The 22,142-nt window shown below is 34.4% G+C and overlaps 1 protein-coding gene across 2 annotated transcripts in view; it reads right to left on the bottom strand.

The window, feature by feature from the left end:
* Nucleotides 1-17,785: 17,785 nt before the first annotated feature.
* Nucleotides 17,786-22,142, bottom strand: part of LOC108759974 (neuronal calcium sensor 2) — an 89,440-nt gene continuing 85,083 nt past the window's right edge. For both annotated transcript variants that reach the window (XM_018505724.1, XM_018505723.1), the window contains exon 5: nt 17,786-18,778. In XM_018505724.1, the coding sequence (XP_018361226.1) occupies nt 18,602-18,778 (177 nt within the window). In that variant the 3' untranslated portion in view covers nt 17,786-18,601. The remainder of the gene's footprint in view (nt 18,779-22,142) is intronic.

Raw genomic sequence — 22,142 nt, 5'->3', positions numbered from 1 at the left:
GAAGTTATTTAACAAAAAGGATTAGTCATAAAAGAAATATTTAATAAAAAAAAAACGAGTTCGGAAAACTAATTCTAATTTAGAATAATTATAAAAATAATTTCAAAAAGATTACAAATTTATATTGCAAATATACTGCTACGAATTGCGCAATGAAAAGCACGCACGCGATATCGCGAGTGAATACAAAGCCAAAAGGGTCAATATATAGAGACGTCGTGTTGCATACTAAGAGATTATGACATTGTTGCGATCTAAAAAAAGAATCGTATGAATGTGATTTAAGTGAATCAAATCACGTATTCCTGAAAGTCGTTGATTGTAAATCCCGCAGAATACGCGTAATACACTCGGTACACCAAAGTACATAATACGCTAATTACGAGATATTTACGGTATACGCTACAGAAATCTCGCGTAATCAGTGGATGCGCTAATTATGCATTCGCTTTAATCAAATCAACTGATATATTTAACCGTTAAAAACCTGCTTACGTCGCTTCGTTACAAAGAGGAGAAAGACTCTCGTTGCGATTCTGTGGAGCTCGAATAAGCTCACACAGCATCTTTCATTGCAAATATATATTAAATACGTATCTATGTTGCATTTACATTGCGTTTTATTTCATATCAAATATAATGTACCTATTAAATACGTAATTAATGCAATGGATGTGAAATATCCAAGTCGAAATATATAGCAGAGAGTAAATATACTGTGCATATTTAAATACATGGATGTAAATCAAATCACGTAGTTGATATATATTTAACAGAATGTAATAATATGTTACAAGATGGCTACTGTAGTAGCATCATTTAAAAAATCATAAACAGACAGTTTTGAGCAAGTTTTGTGTGCGCAGTTATTATCTGAATCGAAGAATAAACAAATTTAACAATATTAAAGTATCATATATTAGACCGCGTAAATACACACAACAGTCAAGAAATAAAGGCTTATTTCGGTCAAGCTTGGATTTTTAGTACTGATCGAAACAATTCCATGTGAAACAAATTTAAGTTAAATAGTAAAAAATAATTTAAATTAAACAATAAGTTCTTATTTTGTAACATATTTGAATATACAGTTGAATCTAATTACTGTACAATTAATGCATATCCGATTTTTTTTATAGGTTATATAACACACATAGTACATTTTGAACGCGTATTTGCAATAGTAGAGATATGTATCAAATACATAATTTACGTATTTAATACATATCGAATTTAATACGTATCGAATATATATTATCATATGTGTTTGGTATGTATATATATGATGTAATGCAAATTACGTGTCTATAGAGCGGATATTCATCGGTATTTAATGTATCTGGTACATGATTCATACGTATTGCTACGTATCTGCTATATAGCAACATTTCAAATTTCATATTTGCTACGTATCTGAAATCTAAAATGTTGTGCGGGAGCATATTCGGATCGGCGGACGTAATAGCGTAATAGCATAGTATAGATTGGAATCAAGTAAAAGTTTTAACGATGTAGATAATGATAAAAGTATTGCAGTTCCCTTTTTCTTCATGATCAACGTGCGCCATTACCTGGCGAAGATTTAATTTTAGATATAACTCTCGAAGCTGTGATATCGCTTGTATCCTCATTTTCTAAATGTCATTTTTTTAAAAAGATATTTCTCTTCAAAAGATATTCTTCTTTTGCAACTAAATTTTTTAAAATCTCGTTATGATACCGTTCAAGAGCAAATATCCTTCTTCCGATTTTTTAAATCAATCGTCGCGCGATCCGAAAATACTCAAATAGAAATCATAAAATGTGTGTTATAACTAACTTATGTTATACTGTTAAGTATTAAATAAATTAAAATTCTCTATTATTACATATCAAAAGAGCAATAGTAATTTATGCCTTGAGTTAAATAATATTCATGAGTGTCAAAATGTAAATCAATTCATTTTTGTGATTAGTTTCAAATTAAACAACATTCATATTAACGTATGCACTTCAAAAATAATCAATTAAATTTAAGTCAAGTTTAATACATTTTTTAAGTTAAATTATTTAACTCCATTGTTTTAAAATTAATTGAGTAGGAACAGTGGCGACTTATATATAGAAATGGTAAAAATAATTCAAATTGAATATAATTTGACACTATGAATTTAACAATGAGCCATTCATAGCTTTCACGATTTGTTATAGATTGAAAATGCGAAACAAGTGCCAGGAATATTTACCATATTTTCCACGATCGTAATACATCTTACAGTCGCTTTAATCGAGCAATATTAATGCTACTGCATTGTAATGATTATGTTTGAAACATACATTTTATCGATTTTTCCTGTTGCACCTTGCATTATGTTTCATTTTCATTCTACCGCTAGTGATAGAAGGAAATTGCGGGACAATTATTGGAACAACATATATTTAACTCCAAAGCTAACAGCTTCTTTCTTGTAAATTATTTCGCGACTTTTTGCACAGCAAATTAAAAATTCATGCTATTCAACAAAACGCACATCATTTTCATAATCATAAAAAATATGGTTCATACTATTTACGAATAAATGCCGTGCCATTTCTTCCCTTTCGTTGCGTATTATCTAATAAGGTAAATGCGCCCCTGTTCTTTTATCTCGGCGATGTCACGAGTCATAAGCTCGTTATGGCCTTCGGGCAAAATTGATACTCTCTGAAAGATTTATATCTGTTGTCTCGTGTTCTGATCGGTAACGACCTTCTCCGGAAAAATGATTTTACTTGAAATGTGGAACGACCGTATGCAAAGTGCCGCGCCCGTGATTATCTCACAAGGACGTTTGTAATACGCCTGAGTCTGGTTTTTAGATAAGCGGACTTGTCGAGTTAATTAGGAAGTGGCGTGCCTGCGAAATTCTGAACGCATTTACCGCGTTGTTTATCGGTATCTTGATGTAATCATCCCTAAGTGGCACAACAGTCCTAAATGATGGAGCTAAAACAAGGTAACGAATTTTTAATCGTTGGTTACGCAAATTCAAGTTCGATTCAAAATAAATGATTTTACACACGATTGCTAAATCTTTGTACTTTTCTAATTCGATCGAATGTGTTTAAAGAGTCGTGATTGATAATTAGCATCAGACGATTACGTTGTTAATTAATTCTACGTGGGTGAGCAAAGATATAATAATAAGAGCGTCAATGCATCAAAAGTAATGATAGCTTTTGCGTCATCTAGATTGTAGTCTCATAATATAGATAATTCGCTATAGATTATATCTAGTTAGTGACATAGAAATATCGAGTCATAATTAGATTTATTTTTAGTGCTTCTCTAAAAAATGGATATCGTTTGGCAAAAATGTATACGATTGATTGCTCAAATACCCAAGAGTAATCCCATACGATTGGTTTTGATTGCTCGCAAAATTATGCAATTGGAAGGTAAAGTTTGCTTAAACATGTTATCGCATTGTGATACATATCGCATTGAAATACGACTTCTGAAGCTTCGCAGTCCAGATCTCGCGTGTTGGATATGATGCGAAAATAGCAAACCAGGCGATCAATGACATTGCATGTATCAGAGGAGATAGTTGTGGTCGTTAAAGTGCAAGTAGGTAGAAATATCGTGCATCAATAGTTCCGATCGATGCAATCGACGTCATCAAAGAGAGTTCCATTCTCGTTAAAATCGGAAATATATAAGTATTCTCATAACCCATGGCATTTAATTTCTACGTCGATCTATGAAATATATCGCAATTTTTTCCCCAAAAATCTAGGCCATATAAGCGTCTAAAAGATATGACTAAAAGACACCTTAATTTAATTTGAATTTTTCCTGTTATACATAGTAATAAAAACTATAATAGTTTACTTTTTACAAGATTGTTTTTTTTTTTCTTAAGATTAGAACAGTATATCGCTAAGATTTTTATTACGGACTGGATAAAAATTTGTGTTATTACTATATCAAAAGTCCGTTAATATTAAGCACAAAGTTTATATTTTACGTTCTAGAAATTTTGGAATATGACGATAAGAATTTCGAGTCCGAATCTAAAGAGCTTATTAAATTAGATAATTAATTATCTTATTTGCTTTATTGACGCTTGGATAATTGTTTATTCTTCTATCAAATATCATAGAACGAGATAAGACTGCATCGTCAGAGAAAAATTTGTGCCACAATGAGAAATTTAATATTATCTAATATTTAAGAACAATATTTGAGATCGTTTATATCTAATGATGTAATTTATAACAAATGTCTACGCGAATCCGTTAATTATTAATTATTTCTTCACACGCTATATATTTATTAAAATTTGTTTTTTTATGTGCAAAATTAAAATTACTCGTCATGCGTTTCGTAGGGTATAATTTTTTTCACGACGTGGAATATTTGCTAGCGTGCACAGATAGCGAGTTCTTTTTCTGCATGAAGCAAGAGTAACTTCTGTAGGATTGCAAATATGGATTTGATCTAGTTCTAGAATTTGCCTATCAGAGACCTCATATACTTCTTAATTCTCGTACAAAAACAAGGTATTTTTTACTATTGGTCGGCGATAAGCAACGTATTTAATTGTTTGACATCTTTTTGGAACACCGAGATTTTTGTCACTTTTTGACATTGCTCTCAAAATTGCGAATCAAAAAAAGTTCAACGCGAAATTCTTTAAATCTTCAATTTTTCTCAGTTTTAACTTCCTTATATAATTTAAGACATATATGAATATATAGTACTTCACATACGTCAAGCGCTCTGGTCCTAAGTAGTCTAAAGAGTCTACTAAATAATGATAAAATGTTCACGGAAGGTCTGTTCTGGGAAAATCACCTGTGCACAATGCTTAAAGCGCTTACGAATCAAGGACTGTAATTAACGGCAGTACATTCCTCAAGAATATCTTTATCAGACATATACCTCGAAGAGCATCGATCGCGGATTCGCGTCTCAATCCTCGTGTTCTTCGTTATGACCACGTTAAGGTTGATTCTGCTGCATTATCGTAAAAGAGAAAAGATCAAGACTCACTGGCGAGAAAGATTAAGTATTTCCACCGGTATTTTTCTCCCCGTAATCTTTCGCTCAGGATCGCGCTCTAGGAGCAGGGACTCCATAATCCAGGAAAAAGAAAACACGTCATCATGGCTGCAATTAAAATTGTGTAAAAAGTAGTTACATCTTGAGCATTTTACAGTGCGAAAAAATTAAATCGCTATTAATAAATAATCTAGTTTGTATTATATAATAATTTTATAATAATCTTATATTATATAATAATTTTGTATCTTTTGCGATAAAGTAAAAGATTTCATTATTATACATTGTAATTTGCACTTAAGCAAATTAATCTTGAAACGTTAATATCCAACTTTTTAAATATCATTTGTAAATAACAAATATTTTGAGATTGATATTCTTTTAACGAAAATATCGAGATTAATTGTTTATCATAACTTTTCCATCTTTAGCACATTATACATTTTTTTATAATTAAATTTCACAAATCAAAATTCTACTATATTAAACACAATCTAATTGTAAACTCGATCTAAATATAATTTTGTTCATTGATTCCCTCCATTTTACTTTGTAAAGTGCCTTCTTTCATTCTTAACAGGAAAATGATTAATGTTTCGACTTACTTTCACTAATTGTAAGACAAAATTGTCTCACTCTGTAATATTTATCATTAAAAAATGTGCGACAATGTGGGGTTACATTTTTAATAATAATATAATTTAAAAATATCTCCATAAATAAAACATGTTAAAGATGTAACTGCAATTTACTTATTTTTATTAACAGCAATACTCAGATAGTACTGTTCCCATGTAATATTCTCTCTACTTCTCTGCTTCCCTTTTTGCTTAGAACGTGATCTCAGCGAAGCGAGAATATTCGAAACGTGAAATACGATAATGCAAACTACTGCGATGCGATCCGACGATGATTCACATACAGCTACATTACGCGTCTTGTGCCGTCTTCTGAATTAATTCGAGGCTGCTTTGTACAAATTGCAGACTATCAAGTTAACTGAAGCGCATTACTTTCATCATTTTACTGATCTACGAATCCGTTTAGCACATCGGTAATAATAAGATTGCCTTCGGCTACAACGTTTATAGATAATTAAACTATATACATATATGTATAATTAATTAATGCACATTGATTAAGCAGTTTAAGCGGAGTGTTTATTTTGCGAAATAATTAACAATTCGCGGTACAGATCATTATCATACGAAAAAGATTTAGATAATGTAATAAGAGTAAATCTCTCTCTAAAGAAAAATAATATTAGTAATAAACGAGAACTTAGGAAATTCAGAATGTATATTTCTATGTTCTGAAATTATCTGTAGACTGAATCGAATTTGAACATAAAAATAATGAGTGGTTAGTTTTCGTAGAGCGAGTTTATCGTTAATGAATTATTTATAAGTAGTTCACGCTATAAGTCACGCTGAAGTAAAGAAAATTGGAAAAATTGCGATCCAAGTTACATATCCGCGTATATATTATCTTATAATAATATATATATATATATTTATATTTATATATACATGTACAAAATACTTTCCGTTAATGAGACAGCGACGATAATTTTGCATGAACTATTGACTTAGCCCTTTCAAAGGTTAATTCTGCGCGAGCGTGTAAAGCTTTGAGGCAAGAGGCATGATACCGAAACGCGCGAATACCTCCTTCACGGGTAAGCTCCGGACGTCACGAGACGTGCATCTCTCAGGATTACCATTCAGTCCTAAGCTATCAGATGAATATCCAATGCAATAAGAGCGACGTCAGAATAACACAGTAATTACGCTACATTATGCGATAAACGCAAGCGTATCCTAAATTAATCTTCTTTCGATCAACGATAGCTAAACGCGAGACAGCAGACTTTTCGAGGAAAGGATTAACTTATGCGTGGTACCATGAATAATTGAAAGTGTATCCTGTATCCGAATACGCATGCACGATGATTGTTTGATTTTTTTATTTATTATCGATCAAAACTAACATCGTAATAGAAATTGGAGGCATACTCGCAAGAATGATGTCGTATATTTTAAAACTCAAAAAAATGGAGTTTGTAGTTTATAATGTACATCACGCAAACATGCACCACTCGTATTTAAAATCATTTTTTTATCTTGAAAAGAGAACTATTTTTATATGGATGAGCACATTTATTGCGAAATTAAAAAGCACACACTCGAGAGAAAGGTATGTCGCATAAAAGATTTCTCTTTCAAGGCGAAACTAATTTCTAACATCGACGTAAATCTGCAAAATCCAGTTTATATAATTGTATACTAGGGATTGCGGTTATTGGGAAATTAATGGGTAAGTCAGTATGTTCCACTGGACCCCAATTAATTCTAAACCCAAGTACAGTTGCAATGGAATTTGTAATTATTTGTTACAAAACGAGATTAAAACATTTTGCAGGAACAATTTATTATGCATTATTATACAAAATTAAATTCTACTTGCTTTTTGTTATTAGGATCAAGTAAAAATAATTAGATAATAAAAGTTACTTTTTTTAAATAAAAAAATTAAATGTCAAAGTTAAACGTGGTGAGACATAATTATTACATAAATATTTATTTGAAAATAAATATAATTACGGCATTTGGATATAATTGAGATATACATTAGTGAGATATACATAACAAAAAGGCTGGAAACCACTGATTTAAAGCGTCCGCAAGTTGTTATCAGAATAAATGATACTGTGACGTACTTAATCGGGGTGGAGGGTTACGAGCGAAGTACCTTTCTGTCGAGTAAGGTCAAACTGCGGAAATTGCAGCGTAGAGCCAACTCATCGATATTACAAGCGAGCGAATTGAGATACGTTAGCTACCGTGGCGAGGAAGGACCCGTTACAACCGAGATTGATCCTTCAATAGACCAAATCGGCATCGACGTATCGAACCGGCGCGGCGGCGCCGATGTGTTTCCCTGGAGATTAAATTTATCGGTCAGTGCGAAATCGCACTTAGTTGTCGCGGGGATCGGAACACCCTTGTGCCCATCTTGTACTAATCGAAATTCTCTAAGATTCTTCTTTTCTGTATAAAATTCGGAACTCGAGATGTAAAAGTGCGAAAAATATATCAAATGCGGGAAAAGAAACAGTTTTCGTTTGCTGTGGTCCTCGTTCGAAAATGCAAAATCAAATTCGAAATTTTCCCAATTAAATGTGCAACATTGGAGAAGAATACGTGACGCAATGTTCATTAGAATCGGATGCCAATGAAATTACACAACAAGCAGTAACTTTTCTCATTGTCAGATAGTTTAAATACTTAACCATCCGAGAAGAGATACTGCTTCCTGGATAATTCAGTTATCCAAACTATTAGGAACTTAAGACGTTCAATTGAGTGAATTTCTATCATTGTTGGCAAAACATCCGTTAAATACGAAATAAAATAATGAAATATTTCCGCAAACTGAGGAATCGGCGAAATTGTAAGCGGAGTTTACAATCGTTCTGAGGAAATGTTATTCGAAGGGTATTCCGTTTATGTGAGAATTTAGTCGTGCGGCAAAACAATATGTTTTAATGAAGTGTATTATTTAGATTACTAGTTTAAACGCGTTTCGCGAGAAGAGGGAACATGCGATAAGAGAAATTGAGCAGAGAGTTTCGAGAGATCACACATGCGGATATGTAGATGGGCGAATTAAAAGGAATGGAAGGCGTAGAAAAATAAAATCGCATGGATACAAGAACAGTGGCTCGAATCGATTAGTTCTCATCCGCTGTGTTCCTCGTTACATTATTATCGCGTTCTCATTAATCTGAAATTGACTTTATCTTCATCATTTCGCGGCGAACCGTAAGAATCGGGATCAATCAGGACAAAAGTAATTCAGCGATGATCAAAAGTAAACGATTATTTAATTTTTACAGAAAACGAGAAAGTTACTAATAGCGCTGAAACAATGTCATTTTAAAACAAAGAGTCGAATAAATTATAATAAATCTCACTTATTGTTAGAAAACTTATAAAAATTAAAAAAATAGTCCCCGTTCTCCAAAGATTAACGGAAATATAAAATCATTTACTAAATGGCAATCACCAATTACCGTTCATCGGAAAGCATTTATTTAATGTTACATCGACGTCACAGTTGTCTCGATTGATCTCGTGATAATATTATCCCTACAAAAGGTCTGCGTCGCGCGCGTGATGATCTATAGAAAAGTGGATCTCAATAAGGAGAGACGGAGGAGAGTAGATATTTAAAATTGGTGCTCGATTTTAGAGCTCGTGATTTGAGCATGAACAGCCCACTAGTAGAAACATCATTTTAATGTGGTACGATCATCGACATCTAGAATGGACCGCTGATGGCAATGGTGGGGGTAGAAAGACGATTAGAGTGAGAGGCAGGAATAATAAGATCGTTCATTCTCTGTTTACTGAAGCCTGATTGGTTATTGTTAATCCAACAACCAATCAGGCTGTTAGAAACAACAGTAAACAGAGAAAGAACGATCTTATTATTCCTGCCTCTCACTCTAATCGTCTTTCTACCCCCACCATTGCCATCAGCGGTCCATTCTAGATGTCGATGGGTACGACGGAAATTGAGTTCTGGACGCGCATATTCGCGCACGATCGCTTGCGTGCGTGCATATTTATGTGCATTTGCATTTCTATTGCGTGTAGGTATGTGCTAACGGAGCGTGAGGAATCACTGGCATGCATACATACACACACACACACGCGCGCGCGCGCGCGCATACGCGCACACACGTCGAAGGGGGTGACAATCGAGACGCAAACGACGGCTCCTTTAATAATGTAATGCACTTTAGGTCCGTTCTTAAGCTTTATAAAATTCTTCCGTCTACGTACGGTGACTCTTTCGTAAAAGGGAACTCTTATTATGTCGATTGTCAATGCTGCACTTTCTATTCGAGAGGAGAGAGTTGCAATGTCCGGTTCCCCGCATTATCCCCCCCTCCCAGTCTACCCGAAAAATCGTGCGTGGATTTACGAACCGAGTTTCGGTTTAGCGATTAGCGATTAGAACGTGAGTACATATTGTTATGTAAAAGCTCGTCTACATAGAAGTCTTAGGCTGGGTTCGAGGAGACGCTATTAGCGCTATTTGTGTCAATCTATCTTCATCGTCCGTTAAACACGTGAAACAAGGATAGTATGGGCGGTATTTATAGTCTGTTTTTATTTCAAGACTGTCTTAAGTAATGTCTTAAGAGACGCTAATATGGCCCTCTGGTTGGTCCGTGACTTCTTAAGATTGTAATTAAGACGGTCTTGAATATAAGATCCGACTATGAATAACCTATGACACAAAGCGTTGATAGCGCGCTCCTCAAACGCAGCCTTAGACGGTCTTAAGTCTTAAGTAGGAAACTGACCAATCACAATTAAATATGAAGAGAATACTCGACTAGGATTAGTCAATTTTTTTACGATAAGACCCTATGTGATTGTCTATGGCCGGTATTCATAGTCAGATCTTATATTCAAAACCATCTTAAGTACGGTCTTAAGAAGTTACAAACCAATTAGAGGGCTGCATTAACGTCTTAAGACATTACTTAAGACGGTCTTGAAATAAGAATCGACTATGAATACCGGCCTATGACTTCTATGTAAATGAACCTTAAATCAACGACTGTGCGAATGCGCCTACCTTGGGTCTTATACATTGGCGATTTCGCGCAAATGCATTTCGAAATGCATTTTCGAATAATCAGTCTCTCCCCAGTCACTTCTTTCAGTTAAAGAATTTGGCGACACAATAGTTTTTCAAAAATATTTATATGTTAATATATTTTAACTTAAAAATTGTATCGAATCTTGAAGTAAGATTGAACACAGTTTCGTTATGTATGTGCAAAATCTTTAATTTGCTTGAGACTACTTTACAATTTTGAGACACCATTAATATTCGTAAAACAAATGACATCCAGAAGTAATTAAGCCTTTTCTTTTTAGCTGAACTTTTTGCACAATTCCTTTTTCCTCTTTTTCTGTCTACGTTGAAGAAAAAAAAAAAGAAAAATGAACGGTGCAAGAAGTTTAGTTAAAAAGAATAGAGCTATTGTCCACGCACCGAGAAAATCTCGTTCTCCCTCCCGCGCGATTGATTTTGTCGCCAGCGGACAAGACCGCTTTTACGAACTGGTACAGATTCGCTATACACATAGAATATACGTCTAATATATTAATATTATTTGTAACAAGTTATATATATTTATATATATTATATATAATTATATACGTTTATATATATATATATTTCGAAATATCGTATTAACGGGATAGATCTTATCTTTTTCTTCGTTTAAAATTGACTTAATCGTGGTAGTTGCGATTGAAGCACATAGAGAGTAAAATCGCGAAGCGAGAGAACCTTCTGCCTCTCACGCGTCATGGAAGGAGCCGATGATATGTACCTAGCCTAATATAAATATATATGAGCGCGCGTGTTTTTACTTATTTCGACGATCTATTTCCGCGAGTCGATCAATTTTTTATTCAAACAACAATTTGCCACGAATTATCACGACCTCGATGCAATTTCGCGTATTAGTACCACGTGTAAATAACGAGCGAAAACACTCTTTGTCACATAAAATCGACTAGATTAACCAATCTCGTCTACAAAATCTCCAGCGAAGTCACTCGCAACGCGATAAAGTTTGCAACGTTCTATCGCTCGTTCTATAAAGCGATACGTTTCTAATTTGTATCTACATGATTTATGCACGAAGGGAAACCGCGCACGAAATCGATCGAGTCGGCAGATGCGATGTTTCAGCGGTATTTCGAGGAGAATTACGACGTGGAGCGCAAAGAGAAGATAGGAGAGACTGCGAAAAGCGCATCGTTCTATCTAATAAAAACACACAATTGGTCGAATGCTATCACTAGTAGACGCTAATTTATCATTTCATTAGAGTGAGTGCACGATTCGAACGATAGATATATCTTCCCTAACGACGATTATTGCGATCAGTTTCAGGCTTGATGTACGGAAATGTGAATTATCCATCATACACGAGATTATCTATATGCCCCGCTGCAAGAAAGTAACAGCGAATTCGATTGGACACACTAGTGCATATTGAAGCCATTGTGTGCTGATTTTCTGTACAAAAGTAAAATGCAAATATTTCAAATTATAAAATACAGATTTTACTTAACAGCATAATAAAGTGTATTAAAGTTTTCATAGTTTAATCTATTTTTATATTTATATTAAACACCACATTTTTACGTCAATTTGTGTACAATAGTTTTAATGTACACAGTGCGCATTGAGTACATCCAATCGAATTTGCTATAAGGAAAGGATACGGTTTTCGCGTGCTTTCGCGAAACGGTCTCTGTTTCGCAACGCGATTTTTTACGTTAGAACGACGTGCCAATAACACATTATGGTCCGCTTATCGTTGTTTTTCGTTAATACAAAAAGGAGGCGAGGCCTCTCCTTCAGCGCACCGTTTCCCGCAAGTTAAAGTAGACTGTAAAGCCGACAGATTCTGGTATCAAATTCGGCACTAACAATTAATTTTCGTGCTACATTAGTACCATTGATGAAAATTGATACCATCTTCTACTAATATAGGTACGAGCCTAATTGATTGGTTTCATCGATTAATCTTAATACGAGTAATTAATTTTGGTACCATAAATTAATTTTAATACCACCATTCGCGATTGGCGAGATTCATCAAGTTTGATCGCCAATTAAAGTCGACACCATCCGTTAATCGTAGTATCAACTGATAATTTTTGTTAACGCTCCTAATCGGAATGATATTTTGACGCCATTGATCGATTATTCTCTTATTATCCAAATTTTTCTCTTATTAACTGCATTTATAAACTATCCACTGAATAACTACACAACGAATAGTATATTGCAATGGCACGTGTATAACAGTTTAAGAATTTCTAAATCATCGAACATTTACGTCGCATTCTTGACAAGTCCCCAAAGTACTTGAGTTTTTTCATTCGGGATTTAGAATTTTTAACAATTAAAAGATAATTATTCTGATAGTGTTTACCAATAGAAAATGTTAGTTTATAAAATATCGAGAGCATGAAAGAACATTCCGTATTTGGAAAATATAGAGTAGAGTTTAGATGCCTTTCGGCTCTACAATTTTAACGAGCATATTTTGTCAATTCGTAAAACAAAAAAACTCTCCTAGATCGTAATTATAATATTTTTATGCAAACTTGCCAAAGAGATTTCACTCTATTAAAGCTATCGATTGTTTAATTATAACAGATCTCTGTAGAACATGCAATCTGTAATGCTATCTTGAAGACGTTCATTATAGTTCTACGTAAATTGCTGAAGTTCCTGCATTATTCTTTATGTGTGTGAAGCCTGTAAGACATACAGGATTCTCAAATATACTTCGTTTATCCAAGAATTACAGTAGAATCCATCTCAATTAAACGGATCTAATTCGAATCAATATCACAAGCACGTTGTAATCTACGCGTTGCGATGCAAATTTTTAACGACATTCGTTCACGTTGTTGACTGAGATTACAGGCTTCTTTTCTTTTACTCGTTTTAATAACTGCAGGCGAATGACACTGAAGGATGAATAGGAATTTTAATTAAAAGCTCCTTCATCCGCTTTTTCTCTCCTTCTCTCCTTTTCTCCCATCCGCGCGCATCGATTGATTTTAATAATATTTTTTATCGACAGGAAATAATTGTTTGTACAATTACGTTTTATAACTTTACTCGCGCCGCGAGTCTCTTATTTAATTTTATATCCAACATTCAATATATCGGTGTTCACGACTATATTAATTCGATATTATTTCCACAATGATTATTAATCAATTTGATTCATCTTACGATAATATACAAATATACAGAGTGGCCTAACAATTGCATAGAGAATATTGTATCTCGAATGCTAATCTGATTAATAAATCGGATTAATACGTATTTTATGAACAAATCCGAATTAACTTCGTGTGCAAGTCATAAATTATTACGTTGAAAAATAATTAGCTCTAATATTAATTTTAATATGCTCAAATACAGTATTAAACTATGGTCTTCAAAACATTCCGATAAAATTATTAGAAGAATAAAGGAATTATTCGCCGGATGATTACAGTTGTTCCAACGTAATAATTTATAATCCACAAAACGAGAACCGAGATACGCGACGCAAGTTTTGATTTCAGAGTACGTTTTTCCTATCATCGGCTGCTAGATCGCTTACACTTCTGTGTTATCTCGAAACTCTTTTTATAATTCTTACTACTTATTAATGTCTAATAGTTACAACTTCTTCACATAGAGACCAAAAACTAATTTTCATTCGACACCTATTTTGTTCATCCGTTTGCGTAGCATACGTTTAATCGATCGATTAGAAGAAACTCATTTGCGAAAAGCCTGCGAATATAAGTGCAACGTATTTTTATTCTAGCCACCAGGAATCCGCGCGGATCACAATGTGTTCCAAGCGCAACTAAATTGTATTGCGTGGGAATTTCTCGTGTCACGCGCGATGCTACACACCGCAGAAAAAGTATCTGAAGTTAACCGTGTTGTGCAAAAATTATCGTTGGCCTTCTTCAAGCTGACACTTGCCTCTTATTATGCTCGGTTGTCTGATCGATTCTCTTTAAAGCCCGCGGCACACGTATATGTCGAGGTCGATTCCCGATACTAGCTTGTAAGTTACAGCATGTGTATTTTGGAATGGCCCAGGGAATATGGCTGATTAATTTAAGTTGAACACGAAGATCTGTATCGTTTTAGATACAAACTTCAATCTACTTCAATTTATCGGTACTTCGCTAATTTGTTTTCAAGATTAATTTCTCTTTAAAATAAGACAAACTTTTGAACGTATATCTTCTTTCAAACATAGATATGAACACTTTTATTACTCGTTATTGAACACGTAACTCAAGACAGATATAAATAACTTTTAGTTGTTTCGTTTATATAAAGAGATATTAAAAGCTGAAAGATTTTTAATTTTTCTAGAGTCTCTGTGCGCGGAAGAATTAGTTATTGTAGTAAAAATAAAAACTCAAACGCTGCAAATTACAGCGCAAACCGCGAGAAATATTGCTGAATTATCGGAAACAGATAACCAAACAATTACGGTGCAATCTGTAATGTATATAATATCAATGTGTTGTGCAGCATTCACAGTAGCACATACGAAAGGATAAATCAAGAACGAGACACAATAGATGTACTGCGGGCTTAATGATCGTTTCTGCCATTTGGAACCGATCATGCCAAAGTATATACAGCGTAATTCTGTGCATTATGATAAGGCATCTCAAGATGCATTCGTGAAAGCTTTTAGAACACCATTAAAGAACGAAAGAACCATTCGGTAAAATAGAGAATATTTTAGCTTCAACTTTCCTTAAAAATCTTTTTCATCGATTTCGATAAGAAGAGACCGCTCGTAAATAATGTTCAAAATGTATTTAAGGCATCAAGAATTTTCATATTCGGGTCAAAATAATATATGATGATGACTTACCAACTCGGCGCAAGACACAGGATTCTCGACAGGAAATAATCAATTCATCCGTTTTCGCACGTGCCACAAGTTTCTCAACTTATTTGCCATGCGAAGAACGTCACGTTTGATGTTGCATATCCGTAGTACGTGTGTGACGCTTTTTCATGAATCTTAAATTAAAATATATGCACGCAAAGTACATTGACCTCGGTGCACATTGTGTTCCTCGCGGGTACACGTATCTCGATATATGCTACGTGCAGGGTACGAGAAAGAAAAAAGAAAAAAAGAGAAAACATGAAGCCTTCGTAATGGAAGGTGTCGAAACGTCGACGAGCACGCTGTCGAACGGATTAAAACGATCATTATGCAGTTACGAGGTCGATTCCCTTCGTATCGATTAGAATGGTAAATGGAATTAATCGTTCATTCTTTTTCTACACCGTATAATTGCAACGTGACAAAAAAAAAAAGGCTGATGACGTCCCGCGTAATAACGATCGAAATAAAGACCATCGCAAATCTCATAAAAGCAAATTAATGCCAGACGTAATTAGAAGAGGTTTGTTTGGTCGATTTCATCGGTTAACTCTTCAGCTATAGTTTAATTTACTTTTTGTCTTTCTCTTATTCCTATTCCAAAGAGGGCAAATAAATTAGGATTAGATTAAACCTGATTGACGTTCAAATAGATCTAGACTACTATTTTTATAACAATCATATCATAATCGATGATCATTGTCATCGGAATTCCTTTATATGAATTTCTGGCGGCAGTCAAGATACATGTTGAAGATTTAGTTACACCTACATATATCCAAGGAAATAGCGAGAAAATAATAAAAAAAGAAAGCGCAAATATAGAGATTTGTGAAGCGACTCGCGGAGTTTCGAGCAGAAATTTCGACTATCCGGAAATTAATATCCGCTTTTATCGCCTCCCGCACAGCTTCTCTCCACCGTTCCCTTAATCCACGAGCACGACGGACATCCGGTGGATTTCTGGCGAACACGATAATATGTATATACGACCCGTATTGCAGGTGCTACTCTCCGCATCCGCTGCACGCCGTAATAACGTCGTATGCGAGGTACGTATCGATTTCTCAGCGGAGGGATGACGCGCGTGCTGGTCGACGATGCAATGCTTTCCCGCGGTGTGCCAGTATAAAATTAACGTTGTGTCACCCCTAAGCGATATTATTCCCCCTATCTAATCGACATTACCTCGTAATTCGCAATTCGTTGTGTTAGCACCTCGCGCGGGCGCGTAACACCGTCGTCATATCACGGACGGCGGCCGGCATCGCCTTCTCGCAACGCCGATCTTGGATACGACCTGCATCGATCGATCAATGCAGGTCCGAGAAAAAAAAAAGGACGCATACCGCGATCGCTCGTGGCATGCGTCTCTCGTGCGTCTTGCACGTGTAAGTCTCTCGCAATTGTTAATTCTATACGAGACTCACTCGTATGAGTATCTTTGCTTTCACCCTCGGCGAAATTCCACTGAAATTCCATTCGCGTTTACGATAACATCACAATTTCAGGCCAATTGCGCCGACTTCGATCAATTGTAATCCCGATTGTAATCCTCTGATGCAACATAAATTTCCTATCTTATTTAGAATTTCTGTATAATTAGGATTACAAGTCAACCTTGTAGCTCTCACGGCGTAATCTAATCAAGCGAGTCTTACAGAATGAGTAATGGAGTGAAGTGGAGACTAACAGTGATAAACAAGTAGTTTACACGAGATTGAAATCACAGTCGGCTTTGAGCTGTTCTAACGTACTTACAGGGAATTAGAAAAAGCGATCTTCGTGCAAAGATTTAAATTAAAAAACATTGACAGACTCAAATCAGATCAAATTAATCGTAATTACAGTTTCAGAATTATATAATTTAAGATCTATTTATATTTAAGATTTATTTGTAATTTTTATGTATACAAAAATGTGCTTCTATAGATACTCTTTAGTATTTGTAATAATTAAGCGGTTTGTAAAAAAATTTATGACGAGCTTGAATAATTTTATTAATTATATTATAACAAAGCAAAATTTTTCACAAAAAAAATAGCAGTTTAGCAAGACTCATCATGAAACTTTTGGAAATTATTACGAAATACAGACTGAAATTAGAGTCGTGTTTGCGACAAGCAAAATTGTACAAAGCTATGTGCAAAATCTCTACAACCCCTAAAGCGCATCAGAGGATCATGAGGTTTCTGGTCTTCGTCTCTGTTACTAGATGGGACCATAATCCGGAAAGAGATAGCGAATCGTTTGTCCGGGACCAGTTAAACCGAATCGTCGGTGCGAACGCGGGTTTCGAGAGCCACTCCGCGGTCCTCAACGACCGACATTGTCACCTTCCTCGATGAGAACGTAAAGCTCATTCGCGCTAATTCTAACACCGCACTCCGAGGACATTCCTGAATCCGGATGACGAATTCGGCGAGGCGGAATCCGCCGTGCGGTTGTCGATGTGGCGAGTTCGCGAAACGGATGAGGATTTCTACAAGCTAATTAGATCCCTCGCCGTCGTCAACGATGGTGTCACACTCTTTGTTTCTCATATTCACGAGACATTCCTAGGATCATTTACACATCACCGTTGTTGCTGTCCTGCAGTCAACCGTGCGAATATCTGGGCGAGCGGTGTGCCATTGCGATCGTCTCTCGTGAAATTTTTCCTCTTTCAAGTCTTGTTCCCACGAGGATCGACAGTGATTCGATTTGAATCGCTGGTTCCTCCTCGTTTATCTATCATCCTCGATATCGTCGTCCGTTATCATGGCTCGTGCCCTCCCCGTCGGGCACGAGCGACGGCCTGGTTATCGAACCGTCACAATAATAGCGTATGTCATAGTTAATAGGAAATTGTCGTTGATACGTGTCGCGTGTAAATGATGCGTGTGTGTTCGCGAGTGTCCGTTTCGGTGGTGGCCTTATTGTTGCCGGCGTTTTGACGTTTCTGTCGAGTTCTATGAGGGAGTCGGTGTGGGGCGTGGTGTCCTTTACGATCGCGCGTCGACGGCTCGTGCGGAAGTGCGGCGACGTCGGGATTAAGGAGCGAGCATCTTCGATAGCTCCTCGTCCTGGAGGCAACCCTTCAGAAATTCTTCCTGCGTCAGCTGCCCATCGTTGTTCTCGTCCATCTTCGCGAATATGTTCTTCGCTCTTTCCTCCGCGCTGTCTGCCGGCCTATTGCTCGAACATGCGCCGAGCATGTCGTATATCGCCTGAAAACAGAACATAACACTATGTTTCTCCACGTTGTATTCAGGCTCGCGTAGAATCAATGCGTCACCCACCCGTCACACGTTTGGAAAACCAGTCTATTTGGCATATCCAATACAAAGGATAGTTTTGCATCAATACCTTGGAATACTGAAAACGACATCGCTTTCCGATGAAAGAGGAAATGTTCTCTATTTTTGATTCATAAAATAATATCAATCGTTCTCGTTCCAAAGCACTGATACATTTCAAATTTGTATTCGTAACGATTCGTTAAAAGATCTCAAAGTTTAAGTTTAAATTAATAAAGTAGATTTATATAGTAGAGAGATGTGCAATCAAGCATTTGTAAGGTTGAATCGAATCGAAACGAATTCTTCTTTGATAATACGTTCAAAAACGAATCGAATTGAATTTGAAATTTTTACATCGAATCGAACTTTGCGTCGAATCTTTTTTATTCAAAAAAGTGAATCGAATTTAAATCAAATTTTTCCGGATTTACATTAAAAGCTAATTTAAAAATAAAAAAGTGTTTTCAATAACGTTACAAATTTGTTTAAATAAACGAAAAAATAAATCATTTTTAATTTACAAGTAATACCAAAAAATAACCAATATGACAAAAGTGTATTAAAAAGACGTCTAATAAAAAATAAATCTTATTTCTGGCATTACTGTAACAAGCTGCATTCAGAAGTCAAAGCCGTTCAGCTCAGCGGCTCATTCTTTAATATGATTAGTTTTTGCTTTTAGTTCTTTATTGAATCTAAATGTATAAATCAATCGTAATAAAGAATCATAAGCGGCTTTGTCTTTTCAACGCAGCCAATAGAATTCAATGATAATCGACGATACACAATAATATATAAATAACTGCACGCGCATCTACGAGAATTGGTACGTCCTGATACAAAGATTGGTCGTACAGGTGATATATGTAAGAAAGAGATATGCATAAATGAAGAAAATAAAATAAGCAATTGATTCAAAATTTAACTATCGATAATTCAAAATTATTCCATTTCGAATTTGTCGAGTCTACTATAATGCAATTCGATTCGAATCGAATTCGAACTATTCACAAACCTTTATTATAGCGTCTTTTTATAAATTAAAGATATTAGTACATTTGGCCAGTTCACAGAAAAATTGTGAATTAATGTAGCAAGATTAATACACGTGCGTGTACGTCGTGTATATGTAACTTTCATTAAACAGAGACTCTATATCGATTTTAATTATGTCACAATGCATAACGTATATGCATCATATCCCTCATCAGAACTCAATAAGATGAAACATATATTTCAGCGGATATATTACGTATTTCCACAACGCATAAAAAGAAATATAGAAACCTTTTAAAAAATTAATACATTTATATGTTCGTTCCTTGTCAAAAATACTATTTTTCCTAAGAAAATGCGAAGATAGATAGAGCAGAAGTGTAGATTTACGTATCATGCATTACAAACGCAATAAAGTCGTAAATCATGAAAACCACGAGCACAACCTCGATGTTTTTTCAAACAAGAGTTCGTCCTAAATCTATCAAGATGGAAGGTTACCGAAGCATACAAAAACGGTACCTGATTAATGAGCATTCAATGGCGACCGCCGATGAGCTTTCGTTCTACGTACATAAACTATTAAACTATAAAATACATTCCATGCATCTATTTATTATTTTAGCAATACTTTTACATAACAAAAAATATACTTTTCAATAAAAATTTATATAAAGATTTATATTCGAATAAAGGTTTAAAATTAAAAAATTTTAAATGTGTCTCTAGCAAAACATAGGAATATATTGTATAACAATTTTGTATGTATATAACTTTTAATTTATTCACTTTGTATAGTGTTAACTTTATAAAATCAGTTTTTAAAATATTATATTTTAAGTTATAATTATCTTATAAAAAAATTACCAAATGAGCTTATACGAATATTATAAAAGTACTTATTGGCTGTAAAATTATCTTTAGCAGCGCAAAAAAATAAAAAATTCTTTTTACTCATTGCATCTTGCAATTTTATTATTGTGAAATACATAATATATTTGCAGTTCACCGGAAAATTGATAAGTTCAAAACGTATTATTATTTTTCTTATGCACGCGGTGTTTATAGTTGAGCAAATCTCGACTAAGTGATAAATCATGTTGCTCCAAAAATATAATTTATCGCACAAATACTTTTTTTGAGAACCACTAAAGCGCACCAGTGATTCTTTATTTAGAATCTCTTCGTACTTTTCCCGATTAGTCCATTGTAAATCGCTTGGACAGAGATAAATGCGCGAAATTTATTATTTTCTCACCTAACAGTTAGACGTGAGATAAAGCAGATTAATTTTATTGCAAATTGGTAGACCCATCGATGAAACAGAATTATTTAAACAAAATTAATCTTCTTAGTTTTGCCTACATAATACATACTTATCGAAAAAATTAATCAATCTTCAAACTATATATGCAGAATCATCTTATAAAAAAAAAAACATTCAAATATGGATTACGTTGTAAATTTAAAATGTAACATATACATATGACAATGTCTACTAATATATAATGTAAATTATTATATCAATATACAATAGTTATAGTAATTATTACAAGCTGCTGTGTTGCTTTCACATCAAAAATTATATTTTTCTATATTCAGCGATTATATACGAAACTATTAGTAATCAGTTAATTAAATCAATGAAACATGGAATCTTTAACCTATTTAATTTTGTCTTAAGGGGGGAGGATTATGTAAACAGGCGTTTTTTTACGAATTTATTTATAAAAAATGAAAAGGTTTATTAAATTTTGGTAAAGAACATCGTAATATTGACAATAAACGCTATAAAAAAAAATTTTTTTGTGTCATAAAAATTCAAAATGGCGACGCTAAGCTGCTCGAAGTTGACTCCTTTTTTTTTGCGCAGTGCAGGCTACAGGTCGTTCTAATTATCCGAAATAAAAAATCCAAAATTTTTTCGTTAAAATATGATCTTGCGCAGATCTTGAACCTAAATTTAAAAAAGTCGAAAATTAAAAATTCAGAACACTTTTGTAAAAAAATCGATTAATTTTTTTACAAACAATTTGTTATAAACAATATTTATTATTGATTTTTTAATGCTTTTAGGTTCAAGATATGGTCAATAAATTAAAGAATATCTGTGTGAAATTTGAAGTCGATCGGTCAATTAATTTTTGAGCTAGGTTGCACCGCGAGCGAAAAAATGTGTCTGGAGAAAAACGCGTTTAAAGTTTTCGATAGGAAAAAGTAGTACTCAAGTAATGATTAAGTATACCGCTATATAAGCTTAATCTGCAATGCCAGGGCCATATAATATGCCTTCCTG

The sequence above is a fragment of the Trachymyrmex cornetzi genome, unplaced genomic scaffold (assembly GCF_001594075.2).
Source record: "Trachymyrmex cornetzi isolate Tcor2-1 unplaced genomic scaffold, Tcor1.1 scaffold210, whole genome shotgun sequence".
In the NCBI taxonomy this organism is placed as follows: domain Eukaryota; kingdom Metazoa; phylum Arthropoda; class Insecta; order Hymenoptera; family Formicidae; genus Trachymyrmex; species Trachymyrmex cornetzi.
This window is presented reverse-complemented; position numbering and strand designations above follow the sequence as displayed.